At 45.1% G+C, this 12,085-nt stretch overlaps 1 protein-coding gene across 1 annotated transcript in view; it reads left to right on the forward strand.

Annotated features, from left to right (window-relative positions):
- LOC310878841 (transmembrane protein 132C-like) overlaps window positions 1-12,085 on the forward strand; it is a gene marked incomplete at both ends in the record, with an annotated part of 240,058 nt that overhangs the window by 47,715 nt on the left and 180,258 nt on the right. Inside the window, one exon of the mRNA XM_083793256.1 lies at window positions 5,576-6,512. Within this exon, the coding sequence (XP_083649382.1) occupies window positions 5,576-6,512 (937 nt within the window). The remainder of the gene's footprint in view (window positions 1-5,575; window positions 6,513-12,085) is intronic.

Raw genomic sequence — 12,085 nt, forward strand, 5'->3', positions numbered from 1 at the left:
CTTATTTTTTTACTGGGTTTAAGCTTGGGTGTGCCAGAATGACAGAGCACACAGCAGTGGCGTGCACAGACATTTAGAGGGGCAGTTGCTCAAGTGAAAAAGGGCACCTTGTGCAGCGCATTTTGGGGCGGGAACCCATTTTGGTGCTTTAGCTATTGAAAAATAGCAGACCTACAAGCTCATAGCGCGCCACCGAGTGGCGCGCTACGAGCTTGTAGGTCTGCTATTTTTCTTTAATCGAAGAACCACTGGACATAGAAACATAGCTTTAGATTGTGGGGGCCTAAATAATATAGTAGAAGCGTTTTTTATCAATATTTGAAAAAAATATATTTTTATTTTTATTTATTTATTTTTTTAAGAGAAAAATTGCCAAAAGGGCAGGGGGTGCTCTAGCACCCCCTAGTGTCTATCTGTGCACGCCATTGGCACACAGTACACGAGGAGGATGCCTTTCATAACATGGCAGGTGAATCCATATTGTAAAAGATTTGGTGGTTTCTCACTTCCGCTATCGAGGATACTTGTGAGGTATCGGGTGTTGTACTTTCAGATGGATGCTGCTGTTCCCAATGTTATCGTGGTATATGCAGTATATGCCCTGACGGATATATACTGGCATATTTACTGGGTCCTTTCAAACAATTATTTGTCACATAGGCAGGGCTCGGTATAGTGTTCAACATTACCGGGTAATATTGGGTTACATTATTTAGCTTTACCTAATAAGCCGTTATGCCCTGCAAAGCTCTTGAAGTTGTCAATTAGCAGTGAAGGTTATCTGTTCTTTTTTAGCCTTTCTAACTTTGAGCATCATTATTTCATTCCGGTACGATGAATGGAAAGTAACTTTGGCTTATACTCAAAAAGCCCCAAAAGCGCAGCTTTGTTTTTCTTTTCCATTAGTCTGAGTGCCTTTTTCTGAGTGCTTTTTTTTATTTTTATAATTGATGTTCATAGTTGTTTTAGTTGTTCAGTGTGCACAGGGCTTATACCTCAGAATGCAGTGGATATGATGTTCTTGTTTAATCCATCTACTGTACAGTAGCATGCTGCTTGTACGGTTGTTTGTTGTGTCTTTGCAGATTTGCCATGAAGCAGTGGTTTGGCTGTGATTAGAGATGTCAGTGTACAAGCATGTACTCCAATGTAAAAGTGGGTCGTGAGAAGGGGAAGACATACGGGGGGGGGGTGAGAGGCATACGGGCCTTGCACATATCACCTCATTTTCTGCTACAAGCATGCCCCTATAGAGTATAATCTCAATCCCCCCCGACCGTATCCAGGTCCCACGTAGCTATACACAGACGCCCATTTCCCTCTTCCCCCTCTCATCTTTCCTCCCTTTTACCTCAATCAATTCCTTCAGCTATACCATACAGATCTCTCTTGCTCTCTCTCATATAGGAAGTTTGTTTGATTAATTATTTGTAGTTATTAGAGGAAGAAGAGGTGGAGAAAAGGGAAACGCCAAAGGAAAGAAGGATTTATATAACTTGGTTTGAGATCTGAAAAAAAAAAAGTTAACTGGAGACTGTATTACAGATGTTATACTTTTTATTTTTAGATACCCGTTCACTCCGGCATGAATGTACTATTTACATAGGCTTCAGATAACAAACACAATAACAAAAATAATCTAACGTCCGTTTAATGGCAAGGCTGTTTCATCTCTGTTATACAGTGAAGCGAGTCGTGTTCGGTCAAGTCATCTCAGTCATCCATGTTTGATATGTGATCAGATCCTTAAGACCCATGTAGAATTATAATACAGTATGCCTAGAGCCCCCAGCTATTAATACAGTATGCCTAGAGCCCCCAGCTATTAATACAGTATGCCTAGAGCCCCCAGCTATTAATACAGTATGCCTAGAGCTATGCCCCCAGCTATTCATTTCAACTAAGTGGCATTCGAAGCACCAGGAAAAACACTTAACTCTGCATTTGGGCATCAAGTTTTGGTGACCAAATGCGTAAGTCTCGAGCACCGAGCAGGTGCACCATAGAGTTTCTCACAGAGTAAAAGCGGCCATATCTTCCCCGGCACCCCGAGCTTCTATTTTGAAAAGAGATCCCCGGCACCGATTGTGTTTTAAATGCGGAAGTATTGCTATCTCCGATTTAACAGCCAGGCGACGGCCGCTTCACTGTTCTATACCGTGCAGGTTCTGGGGGCTTGTTAAGACCATGTCTGGAAGACAGGAGACTTTAATCTCAAGGGCACGATGTACAGTAGGCCAGGGGATGTAATTCTGGGGCTTTACATTATTCCATGTCATATTATTCATTATTATGGTGTGGCTCTCTGTAGGAGGGTCGTCTGTGTTTGCGTGTGAGTGTGTGTGAGTCCAGAGTAAACCTCACACACCTCTGACATTGGAGAGCCATGCACGCGCGCCGTTCCCCATGGGGAATCAACAAGATGAGATGTTTCGAGAGAAACATTCCTTAATCTGAGGTTTATCACAAATGACAGTGTTGTTCTGCTATAATGAGGAGTCTGTTTCTGTTCCGTCATAGTAGTAGCGCTATAAGTGGAAACTGGGACAGTGTGTCACATCCCCTCCAGCCAAACAGGAGAGGAGAGATGGAAGAACATCCTCCATGCAATCTTGCACGAGCACCATCTATAGCACCTGCAGCAATGTCTATTGTCTTAAAGGGACACTTCACCCTTTTTGCAAAAATATATATGTTAATGACGTTTAGAAGCTTTAGAACACTTTCCTGGGGGTCTTCATGAGTGTAATATGTGGTTTTAGATATTTTAGATTGTAGCAGTGAGCACAGTGTCTCTGATGTCATCGACACTGTGCTCACTTACTTCCTGGACTACAATTCCCATAATTCTTTGGTGCTCTGCTCCTCCTTGTGGATAGGGGGAGAGCTGTCTTACTGAGACAACATGTAGTCCAGGAAGGAAGTGAGCCCAGTGTCCATGACATCAGAGACACTGTGCTCACTGCTAAAATCTAAAATATCTAAAACCACATATTACACACATAAAGACCCCCATGAAAGTGTTCTAAAGCTTCTTAACGTCATTAACATATATGTTTTTGCTTTAACCAGGATAAAATCTACAATTCTTGTAGAGTTTAAACCTTATAGTTTTCATGAGAGATATTGAGGTGTTGCAGCACGATATACGTTCAGTCAGTTGCTGGGTCAGCACTCCGCAAAACACAAAATGTCTATCGGGAACCAATGACATGCGTATTACATAATGAAGAACGGTTTGGTTTAATTGGGAGAAGGGAAAAAAAAGAGCACTGAACCACACCACTTGAGCTTCCAGGGCTGTTTAGGATTGCAGCACTTGTGCCTGTATTATAGCCAGCTGTCTGTCCCCGTCTGGCCAACCGCGGTCATTGCACTACGACAGACCGTCACAAATCAACCGCCACATCTCTCTCCACGGCATGGGAGTAGTCGGGGACGGAAAATCAATGGCCTCGTCTCTTGGGATCTTCCATCAGCCCAAATATCTGGAGCTTGATGGCGGAGGAGGGGGAAAGGAGAAGGGGGGGAGGTTGTCAGGACTAATAGAAAGGCTCTGGTTGTTTCTCAATGGTGTGTGTGTGTGTGTGTGTGTGTGTGTGTGTGTGTGTGTGTGTGTGTGTGTGTGTGTGTGTGTGTGTGTGTGTGTGTGTGTGTGTGTGTGTGTGTGTGTGTGTGTGTGTGTGTGTGTGTGTGTGTGTGTGTGTGTGTGTGTGTGTGTGTGTGTGTGTGTGTGTGTGTGTGCGCACATGCAGAGGTTTGAGTTGAAATGGAGTTGGAGGAGAAGTGACGGAGGGAAGTTGTGAAGAGAAGGAAGCTGGAAGGAGCCCAAGCTAGTAATAAAAGATGGGAGGAAAGGTGGCAGGGCAGACGGTGTAAAAGTGTGAGTTAGAGACTGGAGTATAGTGAGGGATGACGTGGAGCAGAGAGAGAGCAACGGGGGAACTGGGGTACGGACTGATAAGAATGCAGCTTTTAGAAAGACATTCGTTTTGAATTCAGTCTAACATATTATTTTAACCCGCTTAGACCCGAGCTCGATTCTACAAAAATGTATTTTTAAAATCCTGACAGTTCTCCTGAAATACCTCATGTTTATATATCAGTGGTGCCCCCCCCCCCCCCCACTGTTTCATGGTGTGGAGAGAGACTTTGCTTTCTTTTAAATAGCTTTAAAAAAAAAAACATAATTATTTTACTAGTACTTTGCTGGGTGTTTTATTGTATTTGTATAATTATTTATTGTCCTGTATGTATTGTCCTGAATGTATGCATTGACCTTGAGCAAAACAATTTTCCCTTGTGGATAATAAAGACAATCTAATCTAATATTTCATCTCGAGGACCCCAAAAATGATATGGGCCTCCGACCCCTATATCTCAAAATATATTGTTCCAGGGACTTCCCCAGAAGCAAAGATTTGAGTTAATAAAAACGTTCGCTCTGAAAGAATATATATTCGATTTGCGCCACATTTTCACGATTCTTCCAAAAATCAGCAGACCTACAAGCTCGTAGCGCGGCACTCGGTGCAGCACTACGAGCTTGTAGATCTGCTATTTTTCAATAGCTACGATAGCTAACGCAATGCTTTAAGACGCCAAAAGGGGTTCCCGTTCAGAGCGGGTTAAACGAGCGCAGTGACTCATGAAAGTGATATCAAAATGGAAATGTCAACAAACCCATTTAACGTTCACCACTAAAATGGACTGAAGATATCGTTCCCTGGCTACGGTCTCGGCGTTGCATGATTGTGCAAACATTACTTGGTATGCAAAGTTTGCCAGCCATGCTCCTGAAATTATTCCTTTTGCAATTTTGTCATTAACTTATTTTTTGCTACTAGTCTTTCTCATTTAATTATCAGGTGTTCACTTCCTTTTCATATGGGCCCTGGGTCCTATTACACAAATAATCCCATGAGAATCAACACGTTCAGAAGTAATTTCACATTTTGGTTTGGAACCACGGTATCATTTATTACATTCTCTCTGTTAATATTGTTTGTAAGCATCTTTAAACTGTTCCAAAGTGTCATTTATACATTGTAGAATTGTCTTTTACCCCGCAATGAACATTAGTGGCATCTTTCATCAGCTCTTTGATTATATTCTTGCGATTAATTAATGCAACGTTGACGGCCTAGATTTCACTAGCCTTTGAAGAACCACATCGTCATCGTTCCTTTTCATGAAAGTCTGCTTTAAAACACAATCGGCGCCGGGAAATTCCTTCAAAATAGAAGCTCGGGGTGCCGGGGCAGACATGGCGGCTTTTACTCTGTAAAGCCCCCCTTCCCCCCGCCCCCTTCGATGAAAACGTATAACTCGTGTGACTAGTTATTGGGAGGGAAGCTGTTCTACAATCGATTAACTCGTGTAACTTGTGAATGGGAAGAAAAGTGTTCATCAATCCATGAATCTATCAATCATTTCATTCATTCATTCATGCATTACTCCACGAATCCATATTTTCTATTCCTATATTTTATTTAGTATGTAGTGACCTTTATATATAACCTCTCTCTCTGTCTCTGTCTCTCTCCCCCCTTCCCCCTCCTCTCCGTTTCGCCAGTGGATGGCCGGGTGATCCTCGACGGCCTCCAGCGGTACGGTGGTCCCATGCCCATCTACCTGCCCGTCAGCTACCGGATCGTCAACGCCGAGTCCGCCTTCTTCCTGCAGGAGGCCAACCAGGACCTGATGCGGAACTCCAGCCTGCGGGCCCGCACGGAGTCCTTCTTCGTTCACCGGGCGCGCCGGATGCCCTTTGTGAACGCCAGCTATGGGCCCCTGTCCGTCCAGCAGCCTTTGCCCCTGGACCTGTTGCAGGCCTCGCCGGGGCCCTTCAACGGGCCGTCCTTGGCGCCGTCGTCGTCGTCCTCCGCCGCGTCGTCTCCGCCTCTCTTCACGCTGAACTGGAAGGTCCACACCTACATCATCAGCGAGCGGGTCCACCCCAGCTGGCCCAAGGTCCAGGTGCTGTTCTACGTGGCGGGGAGGGACTGGGACGACCACAGCGCCGTCCGCAGCGAGCTGCCCTGCGTCCGGATGTTTGCCTTCCACGAGACGCAGGAGGTGCGCGGCACGTGCCGGCTCAAGGGCGAACTGGGGCTGTGCGTGGCCGAGCTGGAGCCCCTGGCCGGCTGGTTCAGCCCCCCCACCGTGAGGCCGGCGGCGGGCAGGCAGAGGGCGTCCTCCGAGCGGGCCGACCAGGGCACTCCCGTGGAGCTGTACTACGTGGTGCAGTCGTCGTCGGGGAGCGGCGGGGACTGCAGCTCGGAGGACTCGCGGAAGGGCGGCGCCGTACACGCCGAGCCCATGGGCTATTTTGCGGGGCCGACGCCCATGCAGCGCATTGGGAGCGTGAGGCTTTTCCAGCCGCTGTCGGAGCTGAGACTGGACAACAACTTTGTGGTGATGGTCCCTTCCAAACCCATCCGGCAGAGGGAGACCGTCTCGACCTTTCTGTCTCTGTCTACTCTTTCGTCCGTGCAAATCTTCACTCTCAGGTGAGTACTTGCGGGACAACACGGGGATACTAGCCCATTCTGAACGGGAACCCATTTTGGTGTTGGCATCATGTTATGCTTTAGCTTTTGAAAAATAGCAGATCTACAAGCTCATAGCGCGCCACCGAGTGGCGTGCTACGAGCTTGTAGGTCTGCTATTTTTGAAAAATCGAAGAACGACTGAAATTTTTAGAATCTGATCTCAGGTCAGAATGGGCTAGAATCCTTATCCTTCAGTGTCTGTTCGCCTGCTCTACTGGTAGGGCTGTCACTGTCATGGGATTATAGTTGACTGATGTTAATGATTCGATTGTGCATTTGGCGTTGAACATCGGAACATATCAAACCTATAAATTATACGTCTATGCAATTCCATATGTCACCATTTCTCATGTGTCGGCTAGTTTGGATGACTTAACTGCTAGAATGTACTGTGGCCAAAACAACAATACTTTAATGTACAAGGTCACTTTGTGAGCATCCTGCACTGCAAAGGTTGCTGGTGAGCACTGCTGTACTGCACCGTGGTACTGCATTCATTCACTGCTGTACTGCACTGTGGTACTGCATTCATTCACTGCTGTACTGCACCGTGGTACTGCATTCATTCACTGCTGTACTGCACCGTGGTACTGCATTCATTCACTGCTGTACTGCACCGTGGTACTGCATTCATTCACTGCTGTACTGCACCGTGGTACTGCATTCATTCACTGCTGTACTGCACCGTGGTACTGCATTAATTCACTGCTGTACTGCACCGTGGTACTGCATTCATTCACTGCTGTACTGCACCGTGGTACTGCATTCATTCACTGCTGTACTGCACCGTGGTACTGCATTCATTCACTGCTGTACTGCACCGTGGTACTGCATTCATTCACTGCTGTACTGCACCGTGGTACTGCATTCATTCACTGCTGTACTGCACCGTGGTACTGCATTCATTCACTGCTGTACTGCACCGTGGTACTGCATTCATTCACTGCTGTACTGCACCGTGGTACTGCATTCATTCACTGCTGTACTGCATTCATTCACTGCTGTACTGCATTCATTCACTGCTGTACTGCACCGTGGTACTGCATTCATTCACTGCTGTACTGCACCGTGGTACTGCTGTACTGCACCGTGGTACTGCATTCATTCACTGCTGTACTGCATTCATTCACTGCTGTACTGCATTCATTCACTGCTGTACTGCATTCATTCACTGCTGTACTGCACCGTGGTACTGCATTCATGGACATGAATGGAAATAATGGGGACAGAATGGCTTTCCGACGGCGTGGCTTCCGCGTGCAGTTATAGGGCCAACGTTGTAGTAATGAGCGATTCGGAACGGCGGTGCGTCTGAATGACGGGCATTCCGGAAATGATACGATGGAAATATGGCACTTCTTGTTCATTTCACCCTGCTGTTTTTATGAACACAAATGGAAACAATTTTACGATTATGCAAAATTAATTGGCTGACAAAACTGTGATCAGGCGATTATGTAATAATTATGACTGTATTAGTATCCACCATCGTGCTTCATTTCTCAAGCATTGGTAATATTTTGGAGTGAGTATATTGCTGATATACAAAAGCATTTCACCCTAAATATTGTCTATGGAAGAGGCGTACCGTAGTATGCACACTCTGAGAGTGAAAGAATTGACCCACAACTATTATTGTTTGTCCTCTGAGTTAACAGAGCAGACTTTACGGTGTACCTACACATATCAATTTGTCAGTTCTCTGTGCAGAGCTGTGCTCAGTAGGTAATCATTATCTCAAGGGGGGCCTTGGCGATTGTGAGTCATCGTGGGAATGATTCACGATCTGTATCATTAAGTCAATTTACTCTCCTCTGTTTTTGAAATGTGTACCGTTTATGTTGCGAATAAGTTTCCCCTTTAAAAAAATTGCCCGGTCACCCTATTTCATATCTAGAACATCAAGATGATAAAAATATCAACCCATCCATCCATCCATCCATCTTCAACCGCTTATTTGTAGTCGGGTCGCGGGGGCAACGGCTCCACCAGAGAGCTCCAGACTTTCCTCTCCAGAGCAACATTAGTGACTTCCTCCTGGGGGATCCCGAGACGCTCCAAGGCCAGTTGGTCAATGTATTTCCTCCAACTGCACCTTGGTCTGCCCCGGGGTCTCCTCCCAGTGGGACGTGCGTCGAGGACCTCCCTAGGGAGACGCCCGAGGGTCATCCTAACCAGATGCCCGAACCACCTAAAAATATCACCCCCCCCCCCCAAAAAAAACAAACAAACAAACAAAATTAAAAATAATACAAACAAGAAGAAGAAGAGTAATTGGCAAAATCAGGATTTTGTCTGTTATTAGTTGTTCATTAGCAAAAACTGATTAGGGTGTGTAGTAGGCAAGACTGGGAGTAACTATTACTTAAGCACTTAAACCCTACATATTTCTTTCACCCTAATCTTTGACCCTAATAACCCTAATGTTATGATAATCCCAGAATACGGACGCTAAGGCCTCAGTCACACTATTGAGACAGCTGTCTTGTCTCCTAGGCTGTGGAGCGATGCGATCCATTTTCATATCAATAAACTTCGTCTTTTGGATCAAACGTCTTGGGCGCAAGGGGAACGGTGGCACAGTTGGTAGTGCTGTCGCCTCACAGCTAGAAGGTCCTGGGTTCGATTCCCGCTGGGGACGCTGTGGGCACTGGCGGCGTGTTCCCTCCTCCGTGTCATCAGTGCCCATACCCGAGGCGGGGGTTGGCGATAGGCCTTTCTGTGTGGAGTTTGCATGTTCTCCCCGTGTCCCCTAGGGTAGATACCCTCACAAAAACATGCTCTAAAACTACCTCCCCCTGGCCAGCCGGGGCGCCTGATGGACGGGAAAGGAACTGGTCGGAATAACGTGTCCCTTCCACGCGCTACGTCCGGCCGGGGAAATTCCCCTCTGTCAGGTGAAAAGAAGCAGCTTGGACTCCTCATGCATAGAAGGAGGCATGAGGTCAGTCCGCTGTGACTGAGGCCTTAGGTTCTAAGTGCTTGAAGGATCACTCGGTGATACACAAACAAACAAAACTATACAACTTCTGCGACAACTGCACATCATTGCAATAAATACTGCTTTGCGAGCGTACAGATAGTTTAGCTAAGCCATGTGTGGCTTGATATTTTGACTTTAATGCAGTGCAATATTTCATTTTCTATCTTTTATCAAGTATTGTTTTGTGTGTTTTTGGCAGGGAGACAATGATGTTCTTTTGTTACATTGTCAAGCTGCTTTTACTTGGTGACTAAATGCTCATTTGTTTGCCTCTTGCTCAGTGGTCCAACGTCGTCACTTTGTACCCAACTTGATTTGTCCTTGAAAACAGAAATGGGTCCTTGAAATGACCTGTTTCTACTCTAAAAAACTAGTTGTTTGTGACTGGGATTTACACGTTAAGACAGGTGGAGATAGATCTCATTATGGACATTTCACGAGACAAACGTTGTTTATTGTGCTTCCCCTTCAACTGTCAGAAGCCAGATCTTCCCAGCTGCGTCTATGACAGCAATGCGTCATAGATCTGCCCTCCGTGCTTATTTATACGTGACCTGATAGTATGCTCATTATGTATTGTGTGCTGTTAACTGGGAGATGTTTTAATTGTGGCAGTCAGTCCCTCCATCAGCACAGCCACAGTGGTTATTATCGATTCATTCATCCCTGCACGGGCATTACTTTGAATGAGACAGAGTGACATGTGAAATGTCATCACATTGTGTCGTGCAAATGAACACGTACGGAATGTGTATTTTCTGCTTGGCTACCTTTTTGTCATGCGTGAGATCTAAATGGCGGCATATGAAACCCGTAGCATGTGTGACTGTGACAGAGAGTCAGTGTTGTTTTCGTCGACTTTTCACTGACAAACTAAATGGAAACTAAATGAAAACTAAGACTAAATATACTGACAATTTCGTCAACCGATAAAAACTAGTTGTTTGACAGGGACTAGTGGACAAGAGATCCAGTATAAGTCATTTTACACTCATGACGACGGCATCAAGGCATTTAGTCGACTAAAACTAGACTAACACTAAGACATTCCAGGTGACTAAAATGTGACTAAAACTAAATTAAAACTATTCAAGAGACTACGACTAAAATCTAAATTTGCTAAAAACAACACTGCAGAGAGCAGGAAATAAGACCCCATTGGTTTTTTCACTGACTCCAGTGATGACAAACTCCCATAAAGGGTCTGTATTTGACAGTCTGTGTGTAAATTGTAACTTTTTTTTAAAGGAATTATTTCCAGTTTAGGCTTTTTTGTAATTCAGACCTTTTGCCCATATTAAAATTCGACCAAAATACCTCTTCAGCAACCAAACGATTAAACCTAAAAGTGCTTAAGAATGTCAAGCTGCATCCACTGATGGCCCTGTCCTCTATCTTTTATTTGTTTTCTATTTAATGTGTGCGTGCGTGCGTGTGTGCGTGCGTGCGTGCGTGTGTGCGTGCGTGCATGCGTGTGTGCGTGCATGCGCCCACCCATCCAAGTACAGCTTGGCTTATAAGATGCTCGAGGGGTTTGCGTTTGCTATAGTCTCCCGACGGCAAAGGCATCATCATCATTATCTATGTTCCCTGGAGTAACCCCCCTTCTCCATCTTACTATGTCTCTCTCCCCCCTCCTACCTTTCCTCCACCATAGTCTTAACTTGTGACAAAAAGAATAGTGAAAACCTCTCTGGACAGACGTTCTTCTGTTACACGTGCTTCTGTACTGTCACCGCTGATCTGTGCTCACTGTGCTTCTGTATACTGTCACCGCTGATCTGTGCTCACTGTGCTTCCATGTGTGTTTATAAGTTTATCTCCATCCTTTCCAGCACAGATACAGTATGTGTTCTTATTTGAGCAATGCAAAGCTATATAGTTCATAATCAGTTCCTTCCCTTAAACCAACGACTGAAATACCTGTTTCTGTATCAGTGGTGCTCAATATTTCATGTCAAGGACCCCAAAAATGATATGTAATTGGCCGCCGACCCCCATCTGAAAATATGTTGTTCCAAAGATTTGAGTTAAAAAACATTCGCTCTGAAAGATATTCAAAGATTTGTGCCTCATTTTCACGATTTTTCAAAAATGGCAAGCTCTTAGTGCGGCACTCGGTGCCGCGCTATGAGCTTGTAGATCTGCTATTTTTCATGATGCTTAAAACACCAAAAGGGGTTCCCGTTCAGAATGGATTAACAACTGCAGTGGTGTTGGGCACACTTTTGCAAAAGCCCAGATAGCATAATAACAAATAATTGCTTGTTATAGCTGTAATATTTCTTGAAAATAATCCAAGTTACTTGAAATTGCTGATGAATTATGGGGCAACGGATGCTTCAAGACTTGTTGTGAGATGTGGTTGTTTTGAAAGGGTAGTAGGTTAATTTTGATATCTAAATTGTGGTAATGAGGGAAAAAAAGCTTTGCATATCTAGGATCCAATATGTCGGTACACTATAAGCAAAGTGCAGCATGTTATTGGTTTGTTGCTATGGCAATTGGGTGGCAGCTTTGTAAACGGGTGATAACGGGACACAGAATG

This window comes from Protomyctophum parallelum (assembly GCF_964188405.1).
Source record: "Protomyctophum parallelum genome assembly, chromosome: 21".
Taxonomy (NCBI): domain Eukaryota; kingdom Metazoa; phylum Chordata; class Actinopteri; order Myctophiformes; family Myctophidae; genus Protomyctophum; species Protomyctophum parallelum.